General features: G+C 33.8%; 1 protein-coding gene across 2 annotated transcripts in view; it reads left to right on the top strand.

The window, feature by feature from the left end:
* Window positions 1-16,470, top strand: part of ANTXR2 (ANTXR cell adhesion molecule 2) — a 149,192-nt gene extending 132,722 nt beyond the window's left edge. For both annotated transcript variants that reach the window (XM_054591981.1, XM_054591971.1), the window contains one exon: window positions 13,175-16,470. In XM_054591981.1, coding sequence (XP_054447956.1) covers window positions 13,175-13,213 — 39 coding nt within the window. In that variant the 3' untranslated portion in view covers window positions 13,214-16,470. The remainder of the gene's footprint in view (window positions 1-13,174) is intronic.
* The last annotated feature ends 7,981 nt before the right edge of the window (window positions 16,471-24,451 follow it).

Below are 24,451 nucleotides of genomic sequence, written 5' to 3'. Positions count from 1 at the left end.
ACTTTTGGTTTAGAAAATCATTTTTTCTTAGAATATTTGAATGTGCTTCTGTAAGCTAACTAAAATATGTACTCTTTATATCCATATCTATATCTATCTATCTATTTATCTATAAATCATCTAATTTGCACTAACACCAGGCCCAACCCTTGACTTGTAAAGAGATCTAAACTCCAGTTTCTGGTTCTGGGATTCCTATTAAATGTCATTGTATACTCACTGCTCAGTGAAGTAAGCTCTGGGTTTCAGTGGCATCTATTTTTGCAATATAAATCTCTGTGGTTATTGTGAAATGCATGTTCAGACTTGTATCTGCTCATAAAAAAGGGGATAGCTGGGAATTTAGCCATCTCACAAATGGCCCAAATCACTCTGGATACTTTCAAGTAGAGACAGATAATGAAAACGTGGATGAATCAAGTGTAGGCTGGATTCACCAACACATTTTTAGTTATTAATTTTTGACTGGGACAACATATATTATTTTAGGCTCCCAAAAGTGAGGGTTTAATTCTTAGAAACTTAGTTATGGATAAATCATCGCATCCTTAAGGTTGTGTACATTACGAAAATCTCTTTTTCAGTGCTCATGATATATAAGCTTTCGGGATTTCTCCTTAAATGGGCAAAAATCAGTTTGTTAAGATGAATTATCTCAATGCGTAATTTCCTAGAGAGAAATACATGAATCACCTATAAAATTTTTGTTTTGTCATATTAATAACTGAGGTTCAAAATTTAAATCTAGAAATAGTAAAGTGAGAATTAGTGTTTTCATGGAGTATTCTTCCATACTGAGTAAATTAATATATTCTATTTCTCACTTTATTAAACAGTAGTGATTTAATATGCCCTTCACTTAGATTTTTCTAATATTTTCCTAAACGCATAATTTCAGTATGGATTGAGTTTTCAATTAACCATTATCTGACATAATGGTTGGAGTTTGGGTTCTTTATTCTGATACTGTCTGAGGTGTGTGTGTGTGTGTATTTGTGTATGAGAGAGGTGGAGAGAGGGAGAGATGGAGATGGGGGTGAGAGAAAGTTTTGATACGTGTGAATTTTCAGAACTTTGAAAATTAAATCATTTAACATATTGGCTCAATCTGCTGTAAAAGAAATGAGAAGGGATCCAGATGTTAATTTTTGTGTAATTAGTAACTTTCCTTTTTAAAAAGAGGATTTATTAACAGTTACTGTTATAAGGCTTTGCATGATAAGGTCTCTGCATCCTCTCTCACCTCCTCTTCCACTTTCTCTTACTTAATCTGCTCCTGCTACACTATCTGTATTACTTTTCTACAGATATGCCAAAGATACTTTTACCCCAGGGCCTTTGTACTTGCTGCTTTCTCTACCAAAATCGCTCTTCCCCAGATAGTCATTGTTTGATTGACTTCCCTTTCAATGTCTGCTCAAGTGCCACCAGAATACTTTTTTATAAAATTACAACTCCTCCAGCACTGGTTCTGAACACACAGTTATATATACTGATTCTCTGTACCTCCTTACTCTAATTCAAATTTACTGTTTTCTTTGGACATGGATATTCATAAGTGGTGCTGTGCATTTTATAATGCATCACATCAATTTTTCTACTATTAGTGATGCCAAGATAAATCAGAGAAAGCAGATGGTAAAAGCCTGAGCCATCATATTGATGATTATACATTTTTGATATGTCCTACATTGATAACTTTCTTTTGTTTTGGAAAAAATATGTCCTAAGCTCATCTTCTACATTTTCTGTTTCAAAACTGTAGTAAAATATTCAATCCAAGAACCTCTAGATGGTTTTAGTAGGTAATGATATTTAGAGAACACATTTTGGATAATAGGTGTGCTAATTGTTACTGGGTTGTCATTGCTCCTAGGCATTTTCAGCAGGAGGGAGTAGGAAATGTAAAAGTTTTGAAAAAATCATGAGTTTATATTTTAAATTCTAATTTAGCCTTATGGAATCTTACTGAATATTTTTGAATTTATACTTGTATCTCTTTACTCTTGCATGAGAAATTTTAGCCTTAACAATATTAAAGTATCTACTTATTTGCTCTACCCTATAATATATACAGCTAAAAAGTAATAATAAAATGGTCAAGTAAAAGTAAGACTAATGAATGAAAAGACTGACTAGCTGCTGTGCATATTCTGTTAGTATATAGACTGTCTTATTACTTGAAATAGTTGTTTTCTGGATGTATCTAATTACTTTGTTTTAGTTTACTTCCAGTTCTGTCTACTGTAGTATATTTCTACTTGTAAACTGTCCATTCTTTGACCTTCTGTTTCTTCTTTTCTGGCAGTTTTGTGTTAATATAGTATTTTATTGTAGTCCATCTACTTTTATTTTTTCAGCTATGTCTCTGTGCTGTTTTTAGTGGTTGCTTTAGATATAACAGTATGCTTCTTTAATGCTTCACAATCTACCATCAACTCGTATAGTAGTTTAGGAAAAATAAACAAACATTATAGTGGCCTAATTTCCATTTACTCCTTCAGGTCTGTGCACTCTTATTATCATTTATTTTACTTCTTTGTATGTTATAAGTTTAATAATATAATATTACCACATTTTGCTTTAACTAATCAGTAAAGTTTATTTCTTTTATATATTTATATTTCTTATTCACATATTTAGTTTTATTTTTCTTTATTTGTGCAGATCTAAGCTTCCATCTAGTGTCTTTTTCTTCAGTTTCAAGACCTTGTACTAGGACTTATTGTTGTTGAAGTCTGTTGCAGATAAATTGTTAGGTTTTGCTTGTCTTAAAATGTCTTCATTTTCCTACTTTTTTAAATGGTATTTTTTCTGGATATGGAAATTTAGGTTGACTCCCCCTGCCCATATAGCATTTTAATATTTTATTGTTCCATTGTCGTACATCTTCCATTGTTTCTGATAAAAAGTTGGCTGTCATGCCTATAAATATTTTCTCTGCATACAGATGGACCCTAGTTTACAATGGTTCAACTAATGATTTTTTGAATTTATGGTGATGCAAAAGTGATATGCGTTCAGTATAAACCATAATTCAAATTTTGAATTTTGATCTTTTGCTAGGTTAGTGATATGTAGTACAATACTCTCTCGTGATGCTGGACAGTAGCATTGAGCAGCAGTTCCCAGTCAGGCATGTGATTACAAGGGCAAACAAATGACATTGTACAGCGTATTTATTGTTTTAGAAGATTTTGCCCAACTGTAGGCTAATGTGAGTGTTCTGAGCATGTTTAAGGTAAGCTATGTTAACCTGTGATGTTTAGTAGTTAGGTGTATTAAATGCACTTTTTGATTTATGATTATTTTCAACTTACAGTGGGTTTATTGGAGCATAACCCCACTATCAATTGGGAAGTATATGTATGCCTTGGTATATGGTGATGAAGGATGGAATGGTATGCTTTTATGATATTCTGTAGTTTTAGTATGTTTTAATACATACTCTTTGATATGGTTTTCTATGTAGTTATTCTACTTGAGGGTCACTAAGTTTCTTTGATCTGTAGTTTTATGCCTTTTATCAATCCTGGGAAGTTCTTGGTCACAATTATTTCCATTTTTCTTCTGCCTTATTATTTCTTTTCTCCTTCTGGGACATCAATTACTCATATAACAGACTATTATGTATTGTCCCATAAATTTCAGCTCCTTAGGTATTTATTTTTCCTCTTTGTTTTTGAACAGTTTGAATTTGAGTAGTTATACTGCTACCTTCAAGTTTAATAGGTTTTTCTTCTGCTATATTCAGTCTATTTCACATGAATACAAAAAATTATTTCTGATTTTGCATTTTTCCTCTCTATCCTTTTTCTTTTTGTTCTAATTTATAATTTTTATATTCCTGCTGAAATTCACCATATTTTATGTGTGTTATACCTTTTTATCACTAGAACTTTAAATATTTCTATCATAGTTATTTTAAAGTTCTTGTCTATTAACTGTAGATTTACCTAATCATGTTTTCCATAGATTTTGGCTCATATTTTCTTGTTTGTGTACACCATAATTTGTGGTTTTTATGGTAGACATCATACATAAAAATTAGAACTAATTTAGACAGTATTTACTTCTAAAATATATATATACCTCTTCCTCTATCATGCTGCTCATCTGCAGTTGGACTAGTTTTTGGTACCTTACCATCTTAGTTATTTTTGTTCATTACTGTCAGAATTTTGAGAGTAGACTTATTGATTTCACTTCAGCAAAGCACCCTCTCGCTTGCTCTCTCTCTCTCTGTGTCAACTGTGAGCTTCTTGGGTTGCAGCCAAATTCTCTTTATTTTTAGGATTCTGACCCACTGTCCCACTGGCCCCCACCACTTTTCGTACATTGAGATACCTATTTCTATATTGATTCCTGCCTATAGCCTTACACTGCCAATTCCTTACAACCTCTAAAGTCCCCATGAGCTGTAGAGAAATCTTTCTCATTTCTCCTGCTCCCAGATTTCAAAAGGCTGTTACCTCAGGGCTATTTTTCTCATTACTCTTGCCATGTCCAAACTCTCAGTGAACTGTTCTCTTTCCCTTGGGGAAGGCCCCATGTATCTTTAAAGAAGGACATATTCTCCCAGAATATCTCTCTCCTGTATTTCTCCCAGACTTCAGTGGACTACTTCCTTGATCCCAAGGAAAACCTGATGTGCTATGAAGGGATCTCTTTCAGCTTTCCTTCCATTTCCTTTGCTTTTGGCAGGGCTCCGCCTTGGACTTAGAAAAGGCTAATTTTAGTTTGTATGGATTTCTTTTATTACATAACTTTTTTAAAAATGTAAAATATTTACATGGTTTCATTTGATAGCCTATAACAAGATCTATTCAAAGATATCTTATTTATATCCTCATCTACTTCACTAATTTTGTTTTCAGAACAAATTTTTTTTCTCTTTGAAAATATAAGAACATATTAATTCTAGTCTGTTTTCCTTTTTGTAATATAAAATATAGCATCATGTGTATACTATATGCACCTTGATTGTTTCCCCTAATAAACCATGATCATCACTTCACAATAATGTATACAGATTTTCCTCACTTGTTTCGACAGCTACATATTATTTATTATCTATCTGGTTTTTATAGATTATTAATTTTATCCCTACTTATAGGTATTTAGGTTGTTTTCAACCTTTTATTACTACCAGTAATGCTACAGTGTGCATGTGCAAAACTTATTTTCTCTTTTTTCTATTGCCTTAAGTTGTATTTTTAAATAGTTTAACTATTGGTTCAAAAACCTAGACATAATTAGTACTCTAAGATAAGGAAGAGGAAAATTATTCCTATATTGCCTATGAAGTACCCAAACAAAAAAATGTTAACCAACTAAATATTTATATGGAATTCTTTTCTGATTTTACATATATATATCCCTTTTGGACACCTATTTTTCATTACAACTTACCATGAAGCCCAAGAGAAGGCATTGTCTCCACTGGCTTCTGGAGAATTCTAACTCTAACTTTATCTCCCCATATATATGTATATATAATTTGAAAGTCATAAATTAGGTCAATTTTACATATTATTATTATGATGTATGGGTTATGTGTTTAACATCCAATTATTTGCCTGAATTTCAAGAAAAACTAAGAGACTTGAATGTATGCAAAATAAATGTTAATGGTATGTGCAGAGTTACTAAAATTTTGCAGGTGTCATAACAGAACAAAGAGGAAAACAATTGAAAGTTAATTGTCAGGCAAATTCAGCATTTTCCTTCATAATATCTTCTAAATACCCATATGGTATGTGGTCTCCATCGTAAAAATGGGATGTTTATATATTGGACTTTGTTAGAAAAGAGTATATGAAATTTACCCTTCAGCTAAAAATCTTGCAGATTTATTTTTAGCAGAGGATAGCACAGATTCTCTCATATTATACATAATAATTTATATATAAATCTATGTATATCTCAGATATACTGATAGATTGTCATATTATATATATGAGAGAGAAAGGTGATAGTATGTGCTCTTTCTTCAGTAGCTACAAAAAAATATCTATTCAAAGAGCCTGTTGTGTCCTCAAGTTGTCATTTGTTCCTGATATTTGGGTTTTCCTGGACCTCTTAAATTATCTTATGTGTATTTCTTTTGTATCTGTGCTTTGTATACAATTTTAAATTTGAATCATTATTTACTATTGCACAGAGCATGAAGGTTTAGTAAACTCTTCCTGAGGTGAGAATATAAATAAATCCTCTATCTATGTTTGAAAAGTCTAAACGAAACTGCAGTTGTATGCTTCAGCTTGTCAATGGATATTTATGAGGTGAGCATAATACTATAAAGTTTTTAGCAGTGAAATATATCCTGCACAGATAGCTAGTAAAGGAGCTTGCAAGTGTTAATGCCAGCAGAATTTTAATGCTGAGGAGATGGGAAACACGACACTTTCTCTGGGTAATGCCACTCTTACTGGCTACAGTGAAAAGGAATGGGTGAAATCAATTTTCAAATATTACAATAGATCTGGGGTCTATATTCTTAACCAAATATGTCCATTCCTACTGTTGTCTTGTTTTTATCTCTTTGTTTAGTTAACTGTAGGGCAGTAACAGCACCAGACAGTTGTATTTTGGGCATCAACTTCTAATTCCTACTTACATTATGAGACCCAAGAGAAGGTATTGCATCAACAGTGGTTTCTGAAGAAATGCTGATGAACTTCTTACTCTAATAGATACTTGTTATGGCCCGAAAATCACTTAAGTGACGTTAAACCTTCAGGTTGTGAATTTAACCTTTGTTATGACCAAAGTTTTGTTGGTAATCTACCCTTGGTACATTCTGTTCCTTTTTATACTGAGGGAAAGTGGGGAATGGAGTAAAGCTTCTGCATGGAGCTCTGCTTTAAGAGGTGAATTGGGATGTTAATACATTTCTAGTTTATAAAGAATAATACTGTGCTTATTTTTCCTAGCAACTTAAGAAAATGAAGTTAAGCGTTCAGTCTTCAGACCTAGGGGGATTTATTCATGTAAAAGAACTTTAGGGATTTTAAGAACAGTAGTTTGAACATGCTTGCATGTATAAACCTCAAGTTCATATTCATTACCTATGTTAACTTAGTTTGGGTTAAGTTCAGTTTGATCATTATTTGAACTCAGCTATCTGCAAGGTACTTTAAGTCCCACTAGAATTAGAAAAGGCAATAGAGAAAGGAAATCAACATGATATGATCTGTTTGTGTAATGTAGAAGTTGAGGTAATATAGTCATTGGAGGTTTTTAGAGGTTTAGATGAGTTTGGAGATTTATGAGGAATAGCCTGACCTGTGTGGCTCAGTTGGGTGGGCATCATCCCACAACGTGAAAGGTCACCAGTTCAATTCCTGGTCAGGGCACATGCCTGGGTTGCGGGTTTGGATCCTGGTTGGGGTGAGTATGAGAGGCAGTGGATCAATGTTTCTTTCTCATATTGATGTTTCTCTCCCTCTCTTTCTCCTTCCCTTCCCCTCTCTCTAAAAATAAATAAGTAAAAAATCTTTAAAAAATAATTAAGGAAGAAATAAATACTAATTTACATTTACTTGTACCTAGTCTACTTTTAAATAAGTCCTGAAAAAAATATACAGTAAAAATTCAGAATAAAAAGAGAGAAAAAATCATGGGCCAAAGTCAATATATATCTATACCAGAAAATGTACACTAAGGGTAGCAATTGATTTTACTTTTCTAATTTTAATTTTTATATTTTGTGTGGCTTTGGAAGAGGCCATCAGTTGAGCCAAGGGGCAAGAATTCCTTTCTTTATTGTATTTTTTCCATTACCACTTATGCCCCTTATCCCCTTCTACCTCCGGCCAACCCCCTTCCCTCCACAATCACCACACTGTTGTCCATGTCCATGAGTCCTCTCTCTTTTTTGCTCAGTCCCTCAACCCCCAAACTCCTCCCCTCCTCTAGAACTGCCAGCCTGCTCTCTTATCTATGAGTCTGCCTCTACAGTGCTTGTTAGCTCAGTTTGTTCATTAGATCCCACATATAAGTGAAATCATGTGGTATTTGTCTTTCTCTGACTGGCTTATTTCACTTAGCATAATGTTCTTCAAGTCCATCAGTGCTGTCACAAAGAGTAGAATTTTCTTCTTTATTTACACCCAAGTAGTATTCCATTGTGTAAATATACGATAGTTGTTTTGTCCACTCATCTACTGATGGACACTTGGGCTGCTTCCAAATCTAGGCTATTATAAATAACACTGCAATGAACATAGGGGCACTTACATTCTTTTGAATTAGTATTTCAGGTTTTTTCAGATAAATTTCCAGTATTGGGAATTTTTTCACTTACCATTTGCCTACATTTTTAATTTTCCATTTTAATGGCTACATGATATTAGATGAATCAAAATTTATTTATTCTCTGATTGTTGCATAGGAATAAATATAAATTGGATGATTATATTTTTATTGTTGTTAAAAATTCTATGGTAAATATTTTAAAATCTTTGTCTAGATATCTTATTGGGCTAAATCCTGACATGAAATTACTGAGGCAAGGAATGTAAGCTTTAAAAAAATATTACTATGTACACTGCTTACTATGTAGTTTTTGCCAATTTATACTTCCACTAGCAATACATGGAAGTCTTTTCTTGCCATGGAAGCTCACTAATTAGGTAATGTGATTAAAATAAGGTTGTATAAAACAGCATGCCTTAAAAGGGGGAAGTTTTATTTCTTTCAAACCATATTTTTTAATTAGATAAAATGTCATATCAAGATCATAATATAATGATGTCAAATTTTAATATTTATAAATGCATTTCTAATGTTACAAACATTTTTATATTGGTAAACATGCCCATAGTAATCTCGTTTACAGTTAATTTGTCTAATTGATTATTTAATGTACTAGGAGGATAAACTATAACCTAGTCAGTCAATATCTAAATAATCATAATTTGAAATTAACTTACTTTAACTCCTGGCTATGCTTGAAAGCCAGGAGTTAAATTCTGTCTGTTCTGCATAATCCTTAATTTCTTGAAATATTAAGAAATTTTACTCATAATCTCCTGTGTCACACAAAATGAATGGTTTAACAATTATTTCATTGCCTCCAAGGAATGTTGTATTGCCAAGACAAAAGAATGTTATCCATTTATAGTTCATTTTCAAATGAATGCAGTTCTCAGATACTAGTTGAATTCAAGTTTATAGTGACTATATATCATTATTATTGCTGTTTATGATCTAATGACTTATAAAACATATTAAATTCGTATTGGTTGTATTGCTTGTCTAATTGAAAAACATAGTATTGTGTTGTCTAAAGCCTCACAACAACAGTATACTCTGATTTTGCCTATCATTTAGATGTATGATTTTATGTCAAGAAAATTTAGAAAAAGTATTGATTTAAAAATTTAAAAAATTAACTTCATATTATTTCTTCACATTAATGATTCTAATTTATAGTATAATATCATATGTGATATTATTCCATACATACTTATGCCACTGGAGTTCAAATTTTAAAATTTATTTTGTAAAACGTAAAAGCATAATATTACTCATTTGTTTTAAAACTCTTCCTAGCAGAAATCTTGTGTTCGTCTATTTTAATATGTTACAATTTTAGTGGTTTATTCAAAAGACTATATAGTCCTTTTACCTAATACCAGTATTAACATCTATTTGGAGAATGAGGTATTAAAATTATAAATGTAGGTTTGTGTATATTTCTTTATATTTAGGTAAAAATGAATACTTTTTATTAAGCCATTTAATTAACTTCTTAAAATTTTTTCAGCACTCATACTATTCATCATTAAAGTAAAATATTCTCAGAAAAATGAACACTAGCAACTACTACTACTTTTTATTCTGTACTATTCTTTAATAAATTGTATGTTCTGGCTATTTTATATTGCTTTACTTGTTACCCAGATGACATACCTTTATTGTGTAGGCATTGCAAGCATGAGGATATGAAGTCTTGTAACCCTTGTCATATCCCATTTCTTGCAAATAAAATTGCCCTGCATTGTTCTGGCATAGACTGTTCGCCATATCAGTGGTAGCCCTAACATTCTTGACCTTGAACATAATGAGCATTATGTCAGTGGGTTTTATAAGATAGTATTGCGCAATATTTGAAGGGCCACAGACACCTAATCACAGTCACTTAGAACCAGCGTGTATTGCCTTGATTTTAGCATATCCCAGGAAATTGATGTGAACAGCTAGCATGAAATAATCCCCTGGGAGTGAGAAGCCTGGTAGAATACCGAATAAAATTTTCCTTCTAGCCAATAGTTTCTTTTTTTCTTGATTATATCCTTATGACTTTTCTCCTTATTGCTACTCTCTTCTGTTTCTCCATATTCTCTCCTTTTCCACCATTGTACTCTTCTCCTTTGTAATCCTATTTTTCACTCTCAAATTCATGCTCATTCTATATTTGCATTTTTGAGGCCTGGCTTCTCCCCCAGTGGAGGTCTAGTCATTTAGTATTCATTCATTTATACATTCATCATTCATTCATTCATTTGTTTCTAAGTGATTTATTACAATTCTGCTCCATGTTAGGCACTGTGCAGTAACACTTAGAGGGGAGATGGATAATAAGCACCTATTTTTTCACTGAGAGTACATTACATGCCAGACTAAGTGCTTTATCTATACTAACATTTAATCTTTATAACAATCCTGAGAATAGGTACAATTTTTAATCATCATTTTACTGATGAAGAAACTGAAGCACACAGTCATTAAATGTTGCCCATGGTCACAGAGTGTCAGAGAGGAATGTTGTATTTGGCTGCAAGGGACATGCAATGGGGCTCTTGGGGTAAAGGAGCCCCACAACTGGAGACTTAGGCAATGCCTAACAGAACTCCTCCAAGTTACCAACTTTTTAATTTGTGTAAAATGAAAGTACATCAGAAGTTATCAGCTCTTGATCAAAGCGAAAGCGTTAAGTTCATGATTAGGAAGGAAGAAGACATTTGATTGTTTTTGGTAGTAAGTTTGTACTAAAACACAGGTGTATACTGCGTTTCACAGGAGTTTTTCGGTACTTGAATCAGTAGACATTTGGCAGCTGATAACCAATACTTAATCTTCAGCTTTGGAAGAATTGAAGTAAGGACCTCAGAGTCAAAATCGATAGGGTTTTCTTCATTTGAGTTTCGGTGTCTTTAATTAAACCACACCAAAGGAAACAGAAAAGAATTTAGGTCTGGAATAATTTAGGTGTTGAAGTAGTTTTGAAAATTCAGGTGAACTATGAATCTTACTTTTTAAACTATCCAATTACTTAAAGTAAATGAATCAGAGTCACCAAGATTAATCTGGTGACAGAAGTGGTCATAAAAGGAATCTTACATCTATACCTCGTTAATTAGTGATGAAACTCAAGTAAAAGTAGAAATTCTTGAGAACTTCTTTGCTTAAAATTTTCAAAAGAGAGAAAATTACTTTTTTGGTTCATAAATACACAAGAAAAATATGTCATTAATTCATATTGTTGCTGCTATAATTTCTCATATATTTGTTTCTGGAAAATTGCCAGAAAGTAATATTTTTTAATTTTTATCACTGTTGTAATTTCATAGTCATTTTCCATTACTTCTTGCATATCTAGTTACACTGTTGTGACTTAGAAACACTGCTTTATTGCTTTGATCAAATATTTATTAACTATGACATGTTTCTGCTTCCCTCCCTTGAAAAATAAAGTTTAGAAAAGGATATGTCATGAAAATATCTTTAACTTTTTTTTGTCATTTAGTGTCAAATAGCTAATCTGCAGAAGAGTGTATTTTCACTTAGTATTCATTCTACAGATCTTATTCGAAGATTCTAGATTACACAAAAATACAGTATGAGAACATGGGCTATGGCCATTGCATTTACCAACAAATATTGACCTCACTCTAAGGTGCTCTTCTCTATACTTTTCTCCCAGTTCCTTTTGCACAGATATTATTTGTAGAAAGTAGGCACAAATTAAGTAATAAAGTTGACAATTATAGTAACAATGTTGCTTCCAAAATTATTTAGAGGACAGATAATTTGATGAATGTTTGCCTTTTAGTCACAAAGCTAATGAAAACTATTTGCTTTTATGCTTTTCTGTTCATTCGTTTCTAAAATTTCCAAATTTATTGACTAGTCATTTCTGAAAGGAAAATGGACTAAAATCCTGTTTTTATGTTTCAGATTTTCTTCTCTAACAATGTTTGTTGTTTCTTTTGAAAATTACCATGTATTTAAGAGAACATATTGCTCACATTTAGAGGGAAATAAAGAGAAGTGCTAGTATCTGAAATTAGAAAGCAGGTATTATGAGAAAAATGAAAAATCTCAATAGTGTAATAATACTGACCTTAAGTACAAAGCAGCATGCTAGCTTTTTACCTGTTGAGGACTCTGGACATGATGTATGAAGCACAGTGTATTTTAGCAGTGTCATATCAAGCAGAGGGAAGGGTGGGGGGACCCTTTATCACTAATTGAAATCTTAGTTTACAAATAAATTTTAGGTTATTTATAACTACATATGAAACAATGTGTCTCCACAGCCTTCACTGAATTGCTAAGGAATGGGAATGGTCAAGTCTCTTTGGAAATGGGCAATGCAAACAAGTATTCCCCCCCTTTAAGAGAGAACACAGAATGTGGTGTGCATTGTGAGGACTGGTCAACAACAAGGGATAGGATCCCTAATAAGTCCGTGGCAAAAACCTTTTTATAAAGGAGAATCCCAAAGAGATGGCATCTCTTACTTTAAATGCCCTCTTCATGTATACATTTTTAGATATACAACTTTGTATCAGCTTTAGAAGCATCAGATTGCTGGAAGGAATACTTTCATTTTAATTCATTATAGAAAGAAAGATACAAAGTTATGGCTTTCATATTTTTATTATAGGATAGTAACACTATACTTTACATAGCAATAAAATATTTCTCTTTTCCATAGAATTTTTTCAATTTTACCATATCATTGTGTAGATGAAGTCACTATGGAAAATACCACGATGAGCCATCTTGCTTTTTGAGGAAAAAAAAATTATGACTTCATGTTTCATCTTAACATTGACCTTACCTTGGATGATTGTTTATTATATTATGGTAGGAAAAATAGTTGTTCTTATGCTTTTTTAAAATTACTTTAATAATCAGTAAGGATTTGTTTCTTTTCTAGGGCCGGTGCATAAACTTCTCCCGAGTTCCATCTCAGTAAAAGAAAGGAAGAAGACCAAGAAGGTATGAAGGTGGTACCTATCCACACTGCTGATTTCCAACAAAATGAGAAACAAAAGTGCATTTTAGAAGTTTTTGGAAGAGCAGCTTCATTCTCTCAGTCTGGAAATGTTTTCTCTGCCCTCTGCTTTGCTTACACCAGACATTTTTCAAAGAGTTGTTTTGCCATCTACACAGGAGTTGATGAAACAGTGGTTGCTCATGATCACAGCATTGAAAATAAAGAGGAACATTGATCTACATGCTATGGCTAATAGAAGAAAGTTTGCATGTATATGTAGAAAAGGGAAAAGAATGAAAGACAACAGCATGAAGATATCAAAATGGGAACCATGTATAACCACTGGGTCTTTAATGAAGAAAGGAATGTTTAACATGGAAACTTGGCACTTGTGTTTTTACAAGGCAAGATTGTGTATCCACAGGCAGAGTTTGAAGTTTCCCACCAGGACAATCAAATAAAGGAGTCCGTTGCCTTACAGCTCTGTCAGATTACAAAACCCTTCCAAGTGCTCCCACAACGTGCCTTACGGGAAGCTTCTGCCTGGAAAACCTTGTCATTCTAACACTGAGAAGTGCACACGCATGACAAAATATAGACAGGATGCCTCAAGGTATTGGTCGCAAGCAAGATTTTGCCTTTTAGTTTTTGAAGACACCTTTATTTCATTATGTACTTGGGAAAAGAAGAAAATTAATGGAGTGTTATTCCACAGGAAGACACCCTCTAACCAGAGATCTTCAGTGGAGTGTGAGAGACTCATGATTTGAGAATTTGTCCCTGTGATTGGTAGATTTACCCCTTTTTCTGTGTTTAGGTTTTAGTAGTGCATAAAGCGTTAATGTCTATAAACACACCTAAGAGTTTTGTTTGCTTTTAATTTAAAGGAAGCACTAACCACAAAGCTTCCGCTCAGGGTTTTTCTTTCTCCAAGTCTCCAAGGGCTCTTCAGCATCACAAGCTAGCAACTCTCTTTGCATGAAAATTTCAAAGTTTAATTAATATAATTAAAGGCAACAGCAAGCAGCAGCCTGTGAAGATTTTGCTCATCTTTTTTATGCCTTTTGACATTGAATGACCTATTACTGTATGCGCATTACTTGGATTTTGAGGGAGCACTTTATACCTTGGATATGATTCAGTAGAGAAGAAAAGACCTCCACTCATCAATTTAAAAATTAAATTTTCAGGAGGATCAGCCACTACAAAACATCGAAAATGTATGTTTTCTAATTTTTTAGAAAAACCACCATCGTGTCATGTCCATGGTGCCAAATTATGTTAGCGTGAGCGGAAACACTGTGGGGAGGGAGAAGGCAGCAGCTGAAGAGAAAAGCTCAAATGATCTAGTCACTTTCGATACTGTATTTCAGATGGGAAATGGATATTTGACTCGAAACCTGACAAAGTGTGCCTGCTTTGATGTGAACTGGTATAGACAATGACCAGTGGCTGGGTCAGTGGGATGTCTCTCTGCGAGCACAAAGGCTTATCAAATGACACTAAAAATAAGTTCAACCACCATCACTTTGGAAGGGAGAAGGCGAACATTTCATGTTTGGTGGGCATAGGAGTGCACAAGATGGAAAAGAGCGATTTGGAGCGACCCAGTATAATTATCCCCGTTGTGCTCGTAATGGAAATTTCAAAGGACGGGAGTGATTCTGTTGGTTGGTGTCCAGATCTGTGGCACTGTTCCAGGAAGCCTTACTCTCTCACACACACACACACACACACACATACACACACACACACACTATATATATATATATATTTACACACATGTATATCTACTTGCTTAAATCTTTGGCTCAAGTTTATTTATGTCACTGGCTGGCTGGATCCAAAGTCATGAGTCTACATATTCATAAATAAAATTTTTACTTGTGCCTCTGCTACCATTTTCTTTAAGCCTACATAAACTCAAACCTTATTTGTTGAGTATATCATTATCCTGGTTAGTTTCTGGGACACAATTATATTGAGTTCCAAAATGTCCATTACATTCATCAGTGATGCAATTGGCAATAATTATCCATGTGGCAAGTGTGAATTGGAAGCCAAATACACACCCAATGAGTTCCTGTAGACCTTTGTTTTACATTTGCATCTGGGTCAGGCCTATCCTAATTTTCTGAAATTGGCACTTCATTTCTGATCACTGTACATCCCTAAATGGCATTTATGAGCATTGGGGATGCTTAGAAGCTAAGACTATTTCTTTGATAGTTACTTTGAATTTCTCTACTATCATATGTCATTTGTATGACACTTACATTTTGCTATGTGAGCAATGTAAGTAGACTTCTGCCTCTAAATGACAAACTAGCTTTCCGTGGACTATTATTCATATGAATTTCTAGTTCTAATACCACTGGGAAGAGGTGAAGAGCTCTCAGTGAAAACAGAGGCAATGGTCTGTATGTAGTCTAAAAAAGTACCATTCGTAACGTTCAAAGACAGATGGACATTCATTGCACTGAAAAATGAGAATCAGGTCTCTGTTTTGATTTTCTCTGATTAGGCTAACTAGCAAGTGAGAGGACTTTGCTTTAAAGAATACTCTTCTCTCACTAAATTGAAAACCTCTACTTTCAACCAGGAGAATAAAGCCATTTCTGTAGTTTCAATAATGTTTTATATTTTATACAGAAATAATTCCTGCTTAATTTTTTGGACATAATATCAGTCAAAATTTCTGTGAATAAAAGAGTAAGTCTTCATCCATAATCCATTTGTGTTGCATAAGGTTGCAAAAACAATTAAGTGGGAAATGACTTCTAACTTATGTGTCTACTCTGCCTGGAAAGAAAGTTTTGAAGGCATCTATATATATTTCATAACAATGTCTGTTCTTTATGGATTTGATCCATAAATATTTATCTATCTGAAAACTTTGATACTTGGAATGTTTTCCTTAAAGCATTTGGTGCTCCAAGAAAAAACATTTGGTGCTAAGAGTTGCAGCACTGATGCCTTTCCCCAACTTAATTCTATTTTAAAATTTGATATTTCTTTCCCAATGAGATGCAGAGTAAAATTTGAGACCCTCCATTAAGTAGGGAGCAGCATCTGTCACTGCGGATAATTACTATTTTGACAAAAATATATAAGGTTTAAACCTCCTATACTTCAAATCATTAGAGAAAAAATGATTTGCTTATATTTCCCTTGAACTTGATTCTAATCACTTTAAATCATAAATTATGCAATATTTGTTTTTCAAATAAATCTTTCCTGAGTATAAGATCTCGTGTCTTGCTGAATTTAATAACTTTATCTAAATATCAGTGACCATTATTTACTGCTCAGAGGCAATTTATTTAGTTTATTTAAAAAACTCAAACAATATTATGCCCAACAAAGTGCCTAAAATATTTTTGATTGATCATCTTATATATATTATTTAATTTTAAAAGGGCAAAATAGAATTAGATCACTTTAACAAGTATTGTAAAGCAAGTGTTTTTTCATCATAAAGCATGTGGTTAACTGCTACTACATTTTGTACAGCATCACTTTATGGTAGGAAATTTATTAGTGTTTAACTGCTACTGGACATTTTCTGGCAGATATATATGCACAGGAAGAAATGCATACATTCTTTATTTTAATATGAATGGAAATCCATAATCTAGAATCATAGAACAATTCTGGTACATTTGTTGTATATTTAAGGAAAGAAACTTGCAGGTCGGGCTGGAGAGTATTGTCAGTTTGCAGGTGATGAAGTGAACATAGTCATATATTGTAGCCTCAGAGTTAGATTAATATGTTACTTGGCATATTTCTGAGAACAGCTTAATTTGAATATATCTCTATACCTACTAGGATCTAATTTAGTGAATTTGATAAAAGGAACAAAAAATTCTTTTCTCTCGTAATGTTGCAATCCTGGTGGGGTTTTTTTTTCTCTTCTACCGGAAGAAAATGCTCATAAGAAAGTACACAACATAACATTCAAATTTATATTAAAAGGCGCTTGTTCAGATTGCTTCGCAAGGACTATATTAAGGTAAAGTGAGCGTGTGTGTGCATGTGCATGTGTGAAAGAATCTGATGACAGAGGGCCTAACCCTCGCCACAACTAGCCGACAAAGATGGAAAAAACCAGCTTCCAACCAGAGGCTGGAGATGAAGACATCTAATTCATTCCAGCTCTGGTGGCATACCAGTGAAAACAGTCATATTAGAGGTTTTTGCATTTATGTATCTCGTATTCTTAATGACTTGCTTTATTTTTAAAGCAAGGTAATATTAGCTCTGTAAATTGCCATTTAGTTACAAAAATTACATTAAACCATACAGTCCATAATTTTATAACAACCCATAATAATTCTTCAATTTCTTGTAACTAGAATTTGTCAGAGGCAACTGATAATAAAGTTACATCTGATGAAATCTCTCAAAAGATGAGTAAAATATTGAGAAATAAATGAATATATTTTGATCTGACTTCACAGTCTTAGCAGGTGTCTCAAAGGCATATATACAAATGTACAGAAATTACTACATAAGGTATATCTCACCAGCTTTAATGGGCGAGGTACGTTCTATCCTGCAGAATTAAATCATTCAATCCCTTTTTTCTTAGTCAAAATTGGGAAAAATAGTAATTTACAGTCACTATGCCTATGCTTCCCATAGGAAATATTCAATGGAGAACATTTTATTAAGTAATTTGATCACAGCTTAAGACATATAGTTTGTTAGAATTGCTAACCTGTCACAAAGTTGCCATCATCATGTTGTAGAAGGAAAAGTGTGAAAGCAAGAATTAGGGGAAAAAAGATTCTTAACATAGTCTCCAAATTATTGTAAAGGTATTTGTATCTTAGATGAATTATATTTGCAAGGTTGTGTCAATGGATAATCCAAAATAAATTATAAAACATTAATATGTACAATTAAGTAGATTTCAGTTTGATAGAGTTAATCTAGAATGTAGTTTAACAAAAAGATATGTGTTGCCTTTATGCACTAAAAGACAAGGTGATTTTAAATGATTTAGATGCTGAACAAAAGAACTGAGAGCTTCCAAAGTCATAGATGATAGAAAAAGCAAATTGTTACATCATGTACTAAATTGAAAGCAAATCTGAACCTCTCAGCATGCATTTGTACTCCACCATCTGATTTGTATATGTCATTGGGGAAAGAAAAACTGACAATATATAATAAGATTGACTACTTACAGCAGATGACACCTGTAAATGGAATTTTTACTAGTCGAAATTCTGATGTGAAGTGAGACAATTATCATTATCACTCTTAACGTGTTTTTTTTGAGTTATTTTTTAACATTCTTTAATTCTAAAAGCCTGTTAATTAAACAGAGCAATGACAGATCTTCATCTTCTTTAAATACTTTGTTTGTGTGAGGCTGTCACATAGAAAGAAAGATTATATTTTAAACAATATGTTCAAGTGTAAAAAATCTTCAACAAATTCTTAATGTTTAAAAAAAAATAGGAGAAAGTTCCAGGACTTTTGTAATTAACATCTTGGGATTCTTCATAGGGATCTAGATATTTCGGAAAGTTTGAAAGGATTTTAAATAATTTTTTAAAAGGATATCAAAGACTAAATTATACCCTGGAATATTCAAAGTAGTTTTTCTCTTCTTCAAGGATATTGATTGGTGTGAGGAGATTAATATGGCACAGCGCTAAAAACAAAAGAAAATTATCATGGCATTAACAATTGTTCATTTTCTCTGTGTTCCTGTCACCACCCAGAAAGTACTGAAATGAGGTACTTATAGCAATGATTTTAAAAATTCTAATTCAAAATGGTAATGGCAAATTCAGAAGTAATTTTAAAATGACTAAGTCTATTGAGCTGGTAGAGTAAAAGTAGTATATTTCTCAAATTATTTTTTAAAAGAATTTTATTTATTTTTAGAGAGAGGGGAAGGGAGGGAGAAAGGGAGAGAAACATTGATGTGAGAAAGAGACATTGATCTGCTGCCTCTCATCTGTGCCCTGACCGGGAACTGAACGTCCAACCCGGGCATGTGCCCTGACCAGTAACCACCCTTTGACCTTCCATTTTGAGGAATGATGCCCAGCCAACTGTGCCACACTAGTCAGGGCTCAAATTATTCTTTTAAAATCACAGATAAAATGGAAGGCAAATTATTCTGTTTTAAAAAAAAATTTTTCTCAACGTTTCAAATAGTAGTCCAATAAACCTTAACCCAAGGTCATTACTACACAAGTTTATAATATCTAACTTTGAAAAAAACACAATATCAATTAAATTGAGAAAGTTGTATTATATTTCTATTGCTCCTACAAGAAATTACCACAAACTTGGTGGCCTAGAAGAACACAAAATTGTTTTACAGGTCTGGAGGTCAGAAACTGAAAATCAGTTTCATTGAGCTAAAAAATTACGGTTGGAGCCTTAATTTTGGGCTGGTTTCTTTCGGAGTCTGTGACAGGAAAATTTGTTTCCTTGCTTTTTTCATCTTCTAGTGGCTGCCTGTACTCCTTGTTTGGCCCTTTCTTCCGTCTTCAGTCACCACATCCCCTCTTTTCTCTCTGATCTCCTTCCTCCCTCTGATACTGACCATTGTGATTGCACTGGGGCCACTTGGATAATCTGAGATAAACTCATCTCAAATCCTTAATCATTCCGCAGAGTCCCCTTTTTCCACGTAGAGTCACAATCACCGGTTCTGGGGATGAAGACATAGACATCTTGTGTGGGTGATGTCATTTAGCCTACCCCAGAAGTTACGTAATTTTCCTTTTGTTATATATTTTCCTTGTATCTGATACCACAAGAAAATATACAAGTTGAGTTCAACTTTCTCCATTAAATCCTTGCCTTCATAAATTCTTTAGGTGGTGTCATCACACAAACTGATTCAAAATGATTCTAGTTTGGGAGCAATTCTATTTGTTCCCATTCTACTGCTTCATATTTTACTTGGGATTTTTTTCAGCAAAGGAAAAATGCCAGAGGATAAATTCTTGGAAGATTTTTGCCAGATGATAAACAAGGTTGAAAAGCATATGGATAGTTTTGTTGTTGCCTCTAGAGCTTTTACCTGGTCTAGCTGCATAAGCACAGAAGTTAACCTAGATGTGTGCCTGTGATACCTCCTGCTGTCATACTGAAAACCTACTTAGCAGGTACTGAAATATCACTAGAGACAAAGGACAAAAATTGTTAATGTTCTAATGCTAACATCAGCAATAGATATATAAAAAAACTTGATAAACACTTCTTAAGTTATTGTTTCAATTATTTTTGTCCTAAATCATGCAGCATTTACGTATGGCATACCCTGTGTTTATAGATGTCATTGATTCCAGTCTTACCACTAATATATGAAACCAAGCAATATGATTAGGAACTCTATATATAAATATTTGGTTCCATGTATGATATATATTCCAGAACATACATTCCAGAACAGAAAATTCCACAAATAATTACTGAATGCCCACTAAGTAAGGGTTAGGCAATAAGGGGATCACTAAGGAAGTGGTAATGAATAAGTTGAACTTACATTCTAGCAGAGAAAAAATGCAAATAGGTAAGAAGTAGAATGAGCATTTCAAATGTGTAAGTGCAGTGGTTGAATATAACAAGAGGATTTAAATGGTTCTAGGGTCTTAGAAACTGTTGAAAGCAAGAACTTGGAAGGGTAAGGACATAAAGGGAGGAGGAAGGAAGAATGTTGTAGAGCGTGGAAAAGCATGCCCTAGGATTAATAAGCCGGAGGCTCTCTGGGGACTGAGAAATATGAATTACAGAATAGAGATCCAGGAAGAGTGAAAACCAATGAGACAGGATTGGGTAGGAAAGGGTCAGAAAGTTCTCTTGTTTTTGATGGTATCTTAAGGATAAAAAGAAGTCATTCAGTAAGTGTTTGAAGGTCTAAAGCAGGAAAGCAATATTAGCAGGTTGACATTTTGAGGCAGTCGCAGACTAAAGAGATCATAAAAAACGGTGTATCATAGATCATTCAACATCTCTCCTCAAATCTTACATCATTTCACATTGTCTGGATGTTATATTTCTGAGCTTGTCATACTTTAAATTCCCTTTGAATTACGGGAACATTTATTTTCCAGTCCCTCAATTAAAACATATTCCCCTCCATTTTAAACAGATGTCATGTGTTTAAAGTTAGAACTAGTCATTCTTGCTTCCTATTTGCATTTTTTCCCGTCCCTTATTCAGGAGGAGTACTATTTTGAATAATCTGGCCCACAGTACTACCACTCCCCCTGCTCCCCACCCTGTTTTATGGGACTAAGCACCTCGTGCTTAGATTTCTGTGCTCTGACCTCCACCCGGGAGTTCTGTTGTCGCTCTAGATTTTTCAGCTTTACCTTCACATTGGTTGGAGGTGACCTGCTAATGCTAGTACAACCAGTTTCACAATATCAGGGTCCTTTCCAGAAGACATAGCATAATGCACATTACCATGTCACCCTTATGACATTATTCTTGACTTTGGGGACTTCTGCTGCAACTGAGACAAAAATCCCATGGAGCATTATGTTATAATTTATTAAAATGGGACCATTCTGGGTGCTGGGGAAATAGTAGTGAAGAGGGACAAAAACTTGACCTTCATGAATGTTACACTTCAGTAGGGAAACAAACAGTGGGATTTCCAGACAAATGTTCTCTTTCATAAGGTTTCAGGTATATAAATATGACATATGCACTGGGAAGAAGATGAAGCAGGATGAGATAAAAACTAAGTAGAAAAGGATTTTCAGTTGAGGTGTTCAGGGACGGTCCCTCTGAGGACTTGAGAATTCCAGATAAGAGAGAAGAGCATATTCCTAGGTCCTGAGACAAAAAAAGAAAGTGAATTCCGTAAGAACAGGAAGTTGAATGGGGAACTGCAGAGGGTGGATGAGAGAGTATGTGGTAGGAGAGGAAGGTGGGGTAAGGCTGTGACTGCCAGGTAAGAGAGAAGATCGTACTCTGTAATAGAAGCCAGCTCTGGGAGGATTTGAGCAGGCTATTGACATGTTCTGCTTTATACAAGGAAAACAATTACTCTAGCTTCTGGGTAGAGAGTAAAGTTCGGGAGGCAAAAATGGAAGCAGGGAGACGTGTGTGAAGTAATGAAAGTCTGTTTTTAAAATTCTAGGTGTAAGATTACACATATATTTTTCAAAGCACAGGAATTAATAATATAGAGAAACTGTATTTCAAAACAGTTAAAGTTGATAACAAAACTATTAAGAGAAATACCAGGAAATTAACCTCACACTCTAGTTGCTTAAGTACTTGGATAATTGGAAAAATACCCTGCCTTTTCTCTGCTCCTCTTTGTAGTGAACAAAAGAGAATGACAGCTTTCGCCTAAGCACTGAACTCAGTGGGGGCAGGGGTCGGGGGCGGTGCTGGACAGCGGCTCTTGCAGGTCGTGCATTCAAAGCTTCAGTTGCGTTCTTACATGTGAAGTGACTCTCACGTCCAAGCTAATGAAGTAGTGGCTGTACAAAACTGAATTTCTCGGCATCAGACAAACCTTGGAGGGTTTTTTTCTTTCTCCTTGAATTGGAAGGGAAATAAGATGAAGAAAAAAGAAAAGAGGGAGGAGGGCTGAACAACATCATAAGAGGTTGAGTGTAACTTGAGAAAATGACAGAGGACTTTTTTGTGTGTTCTTAGGAATGAAGATACTCCATCTCATAATTTCAGTGGTGTGCTGGCTCAGTTTTGGGGTTACTTAAAAGGATTCTTAAAATTAACATAAAAAATAAGCCTCTGAAATCTTGCAGAGACATGTAGGACTGGCCAGTACAAAACTGATGGGTGGTTTTAAAATAATATATGGATCTTAAGCAGCAAGTTGCCCCCACCTGTTAACTGTTTTTATTCAGAATTCATATATATATATATATGAATGAGTAATTTTAAAATTCATAAAATAAACATCTCCTTAAAACATTGTTCAAGTGATAATCTTAAGCTGGACATTAATAAAATTGATAAACTCTAAACTGATAAAAATAAAATGGATCAGATTCTCCAGCTAGATTTCCCCTAAAATATAATTTTATGCTAATGGTCCTGGAGTTCTTAGATCAAATTGTTAAATTCAACACATGCAATAAGACTAGAGTTTATGCCTCTCATACATTTTGTTGCTTTATATATTAGCTACACATGAGCACACACACTGCTTTCTAGGAAGTGTATTTATATTTGAAAATGCTATGAATGATACACAATATGAACTTTTATGTGTTTCACAATACCAAGTGAAGCAATTTGACATCTAAAAATAATGATTCCTTACCATGTTTAATAAAAACCAGGCACACTGCCTGATAGCATTAATAACTTCCATTTATATATAATTTTATAATTTTCCAAAGTACTTCCCCATGTATTATTCATTATTTTTATTTAATAGACATGTACTGCCTGTATAATATGTATACAGTGCTACTTTGACCCAAACTGAGGCAGAATTTAGTGTAAGATTGTGGTGTAAGGTTGCAGGTGGAAGGGGGAAGAGAGGGCCTTTACTCAGTAAGAAGAGTTGTACGGCATGAATCCTGAGTGGCCCATTTAAAAATAAACCCTGATCACATAAAATGAGATTTAATGCTAAATGAGGCCTGTTTTATATGGGCAATCCTGCATAAACTCTACTGTTGAGAGTATCTCATTTGGCTGCCACATCGTTTTCCATGTATATTAACCGCCTTCCTGAGGAAGCAAAACAGTTTTAAATCATTCTGTTTGTTGAAAGATATTATTTTGGTCTAACTCACAGGTCAGTTAAGAACATAAAAATGTAATGTTCGCTAAGGGTAAAAAAACGGAATACCATAAAAATGATGAGGTTAAGAAGTTTGACACGATTCCGAAGAAAAAGGGAGGTTTCTGGAGAAAATTGTTTTCTGGCCCAGCCGAAGGACCTTATCATGGAGGCGACTACTTTAACACAGAGATTTTCAACCTTCTTCATCTCACGGCACACATAATTGAATTACTAAAATTCTGTGGCACACCAAATTATATATATATATATTTTTGCCCATCTGACCCAAAAAATTAGGTATAATTTTGATTCATTCATACCAGATGGCCATCATTGTGTTGGCTGATGTCATTTTTCAATTGGACAATCTAAGGGAAGAGAGGTCAGTGCCCCTGACCTAAAAGTCAGGTATTCATGGCTTAAAAATTCATGTGACACATCAGTTGAAAATCGTTGCCTTA

Source organism: Pteronotus mesoamericanus, unplaced genomic scaffold (genome assembly GCF_021234165.1).
Source record: "Pteronotus mesoamericanus isolate MK-2021 breed Mesoamerican mustached bat unplaced genomic scaffold, CSHL_Meso_final contig_130, whole genome shotgun sequence".
NCBI classification, from domain to species: domain Eukaryota; kingdom Metazoa; phylum Chordata; class Mammalia; order Chiroptera; family Mormoopidae; genus Pteronotus; species Pteronotus mesoamericanus.
This window is presented reverse-complemented; position numbering and strand designations above follow the sequence as displayed.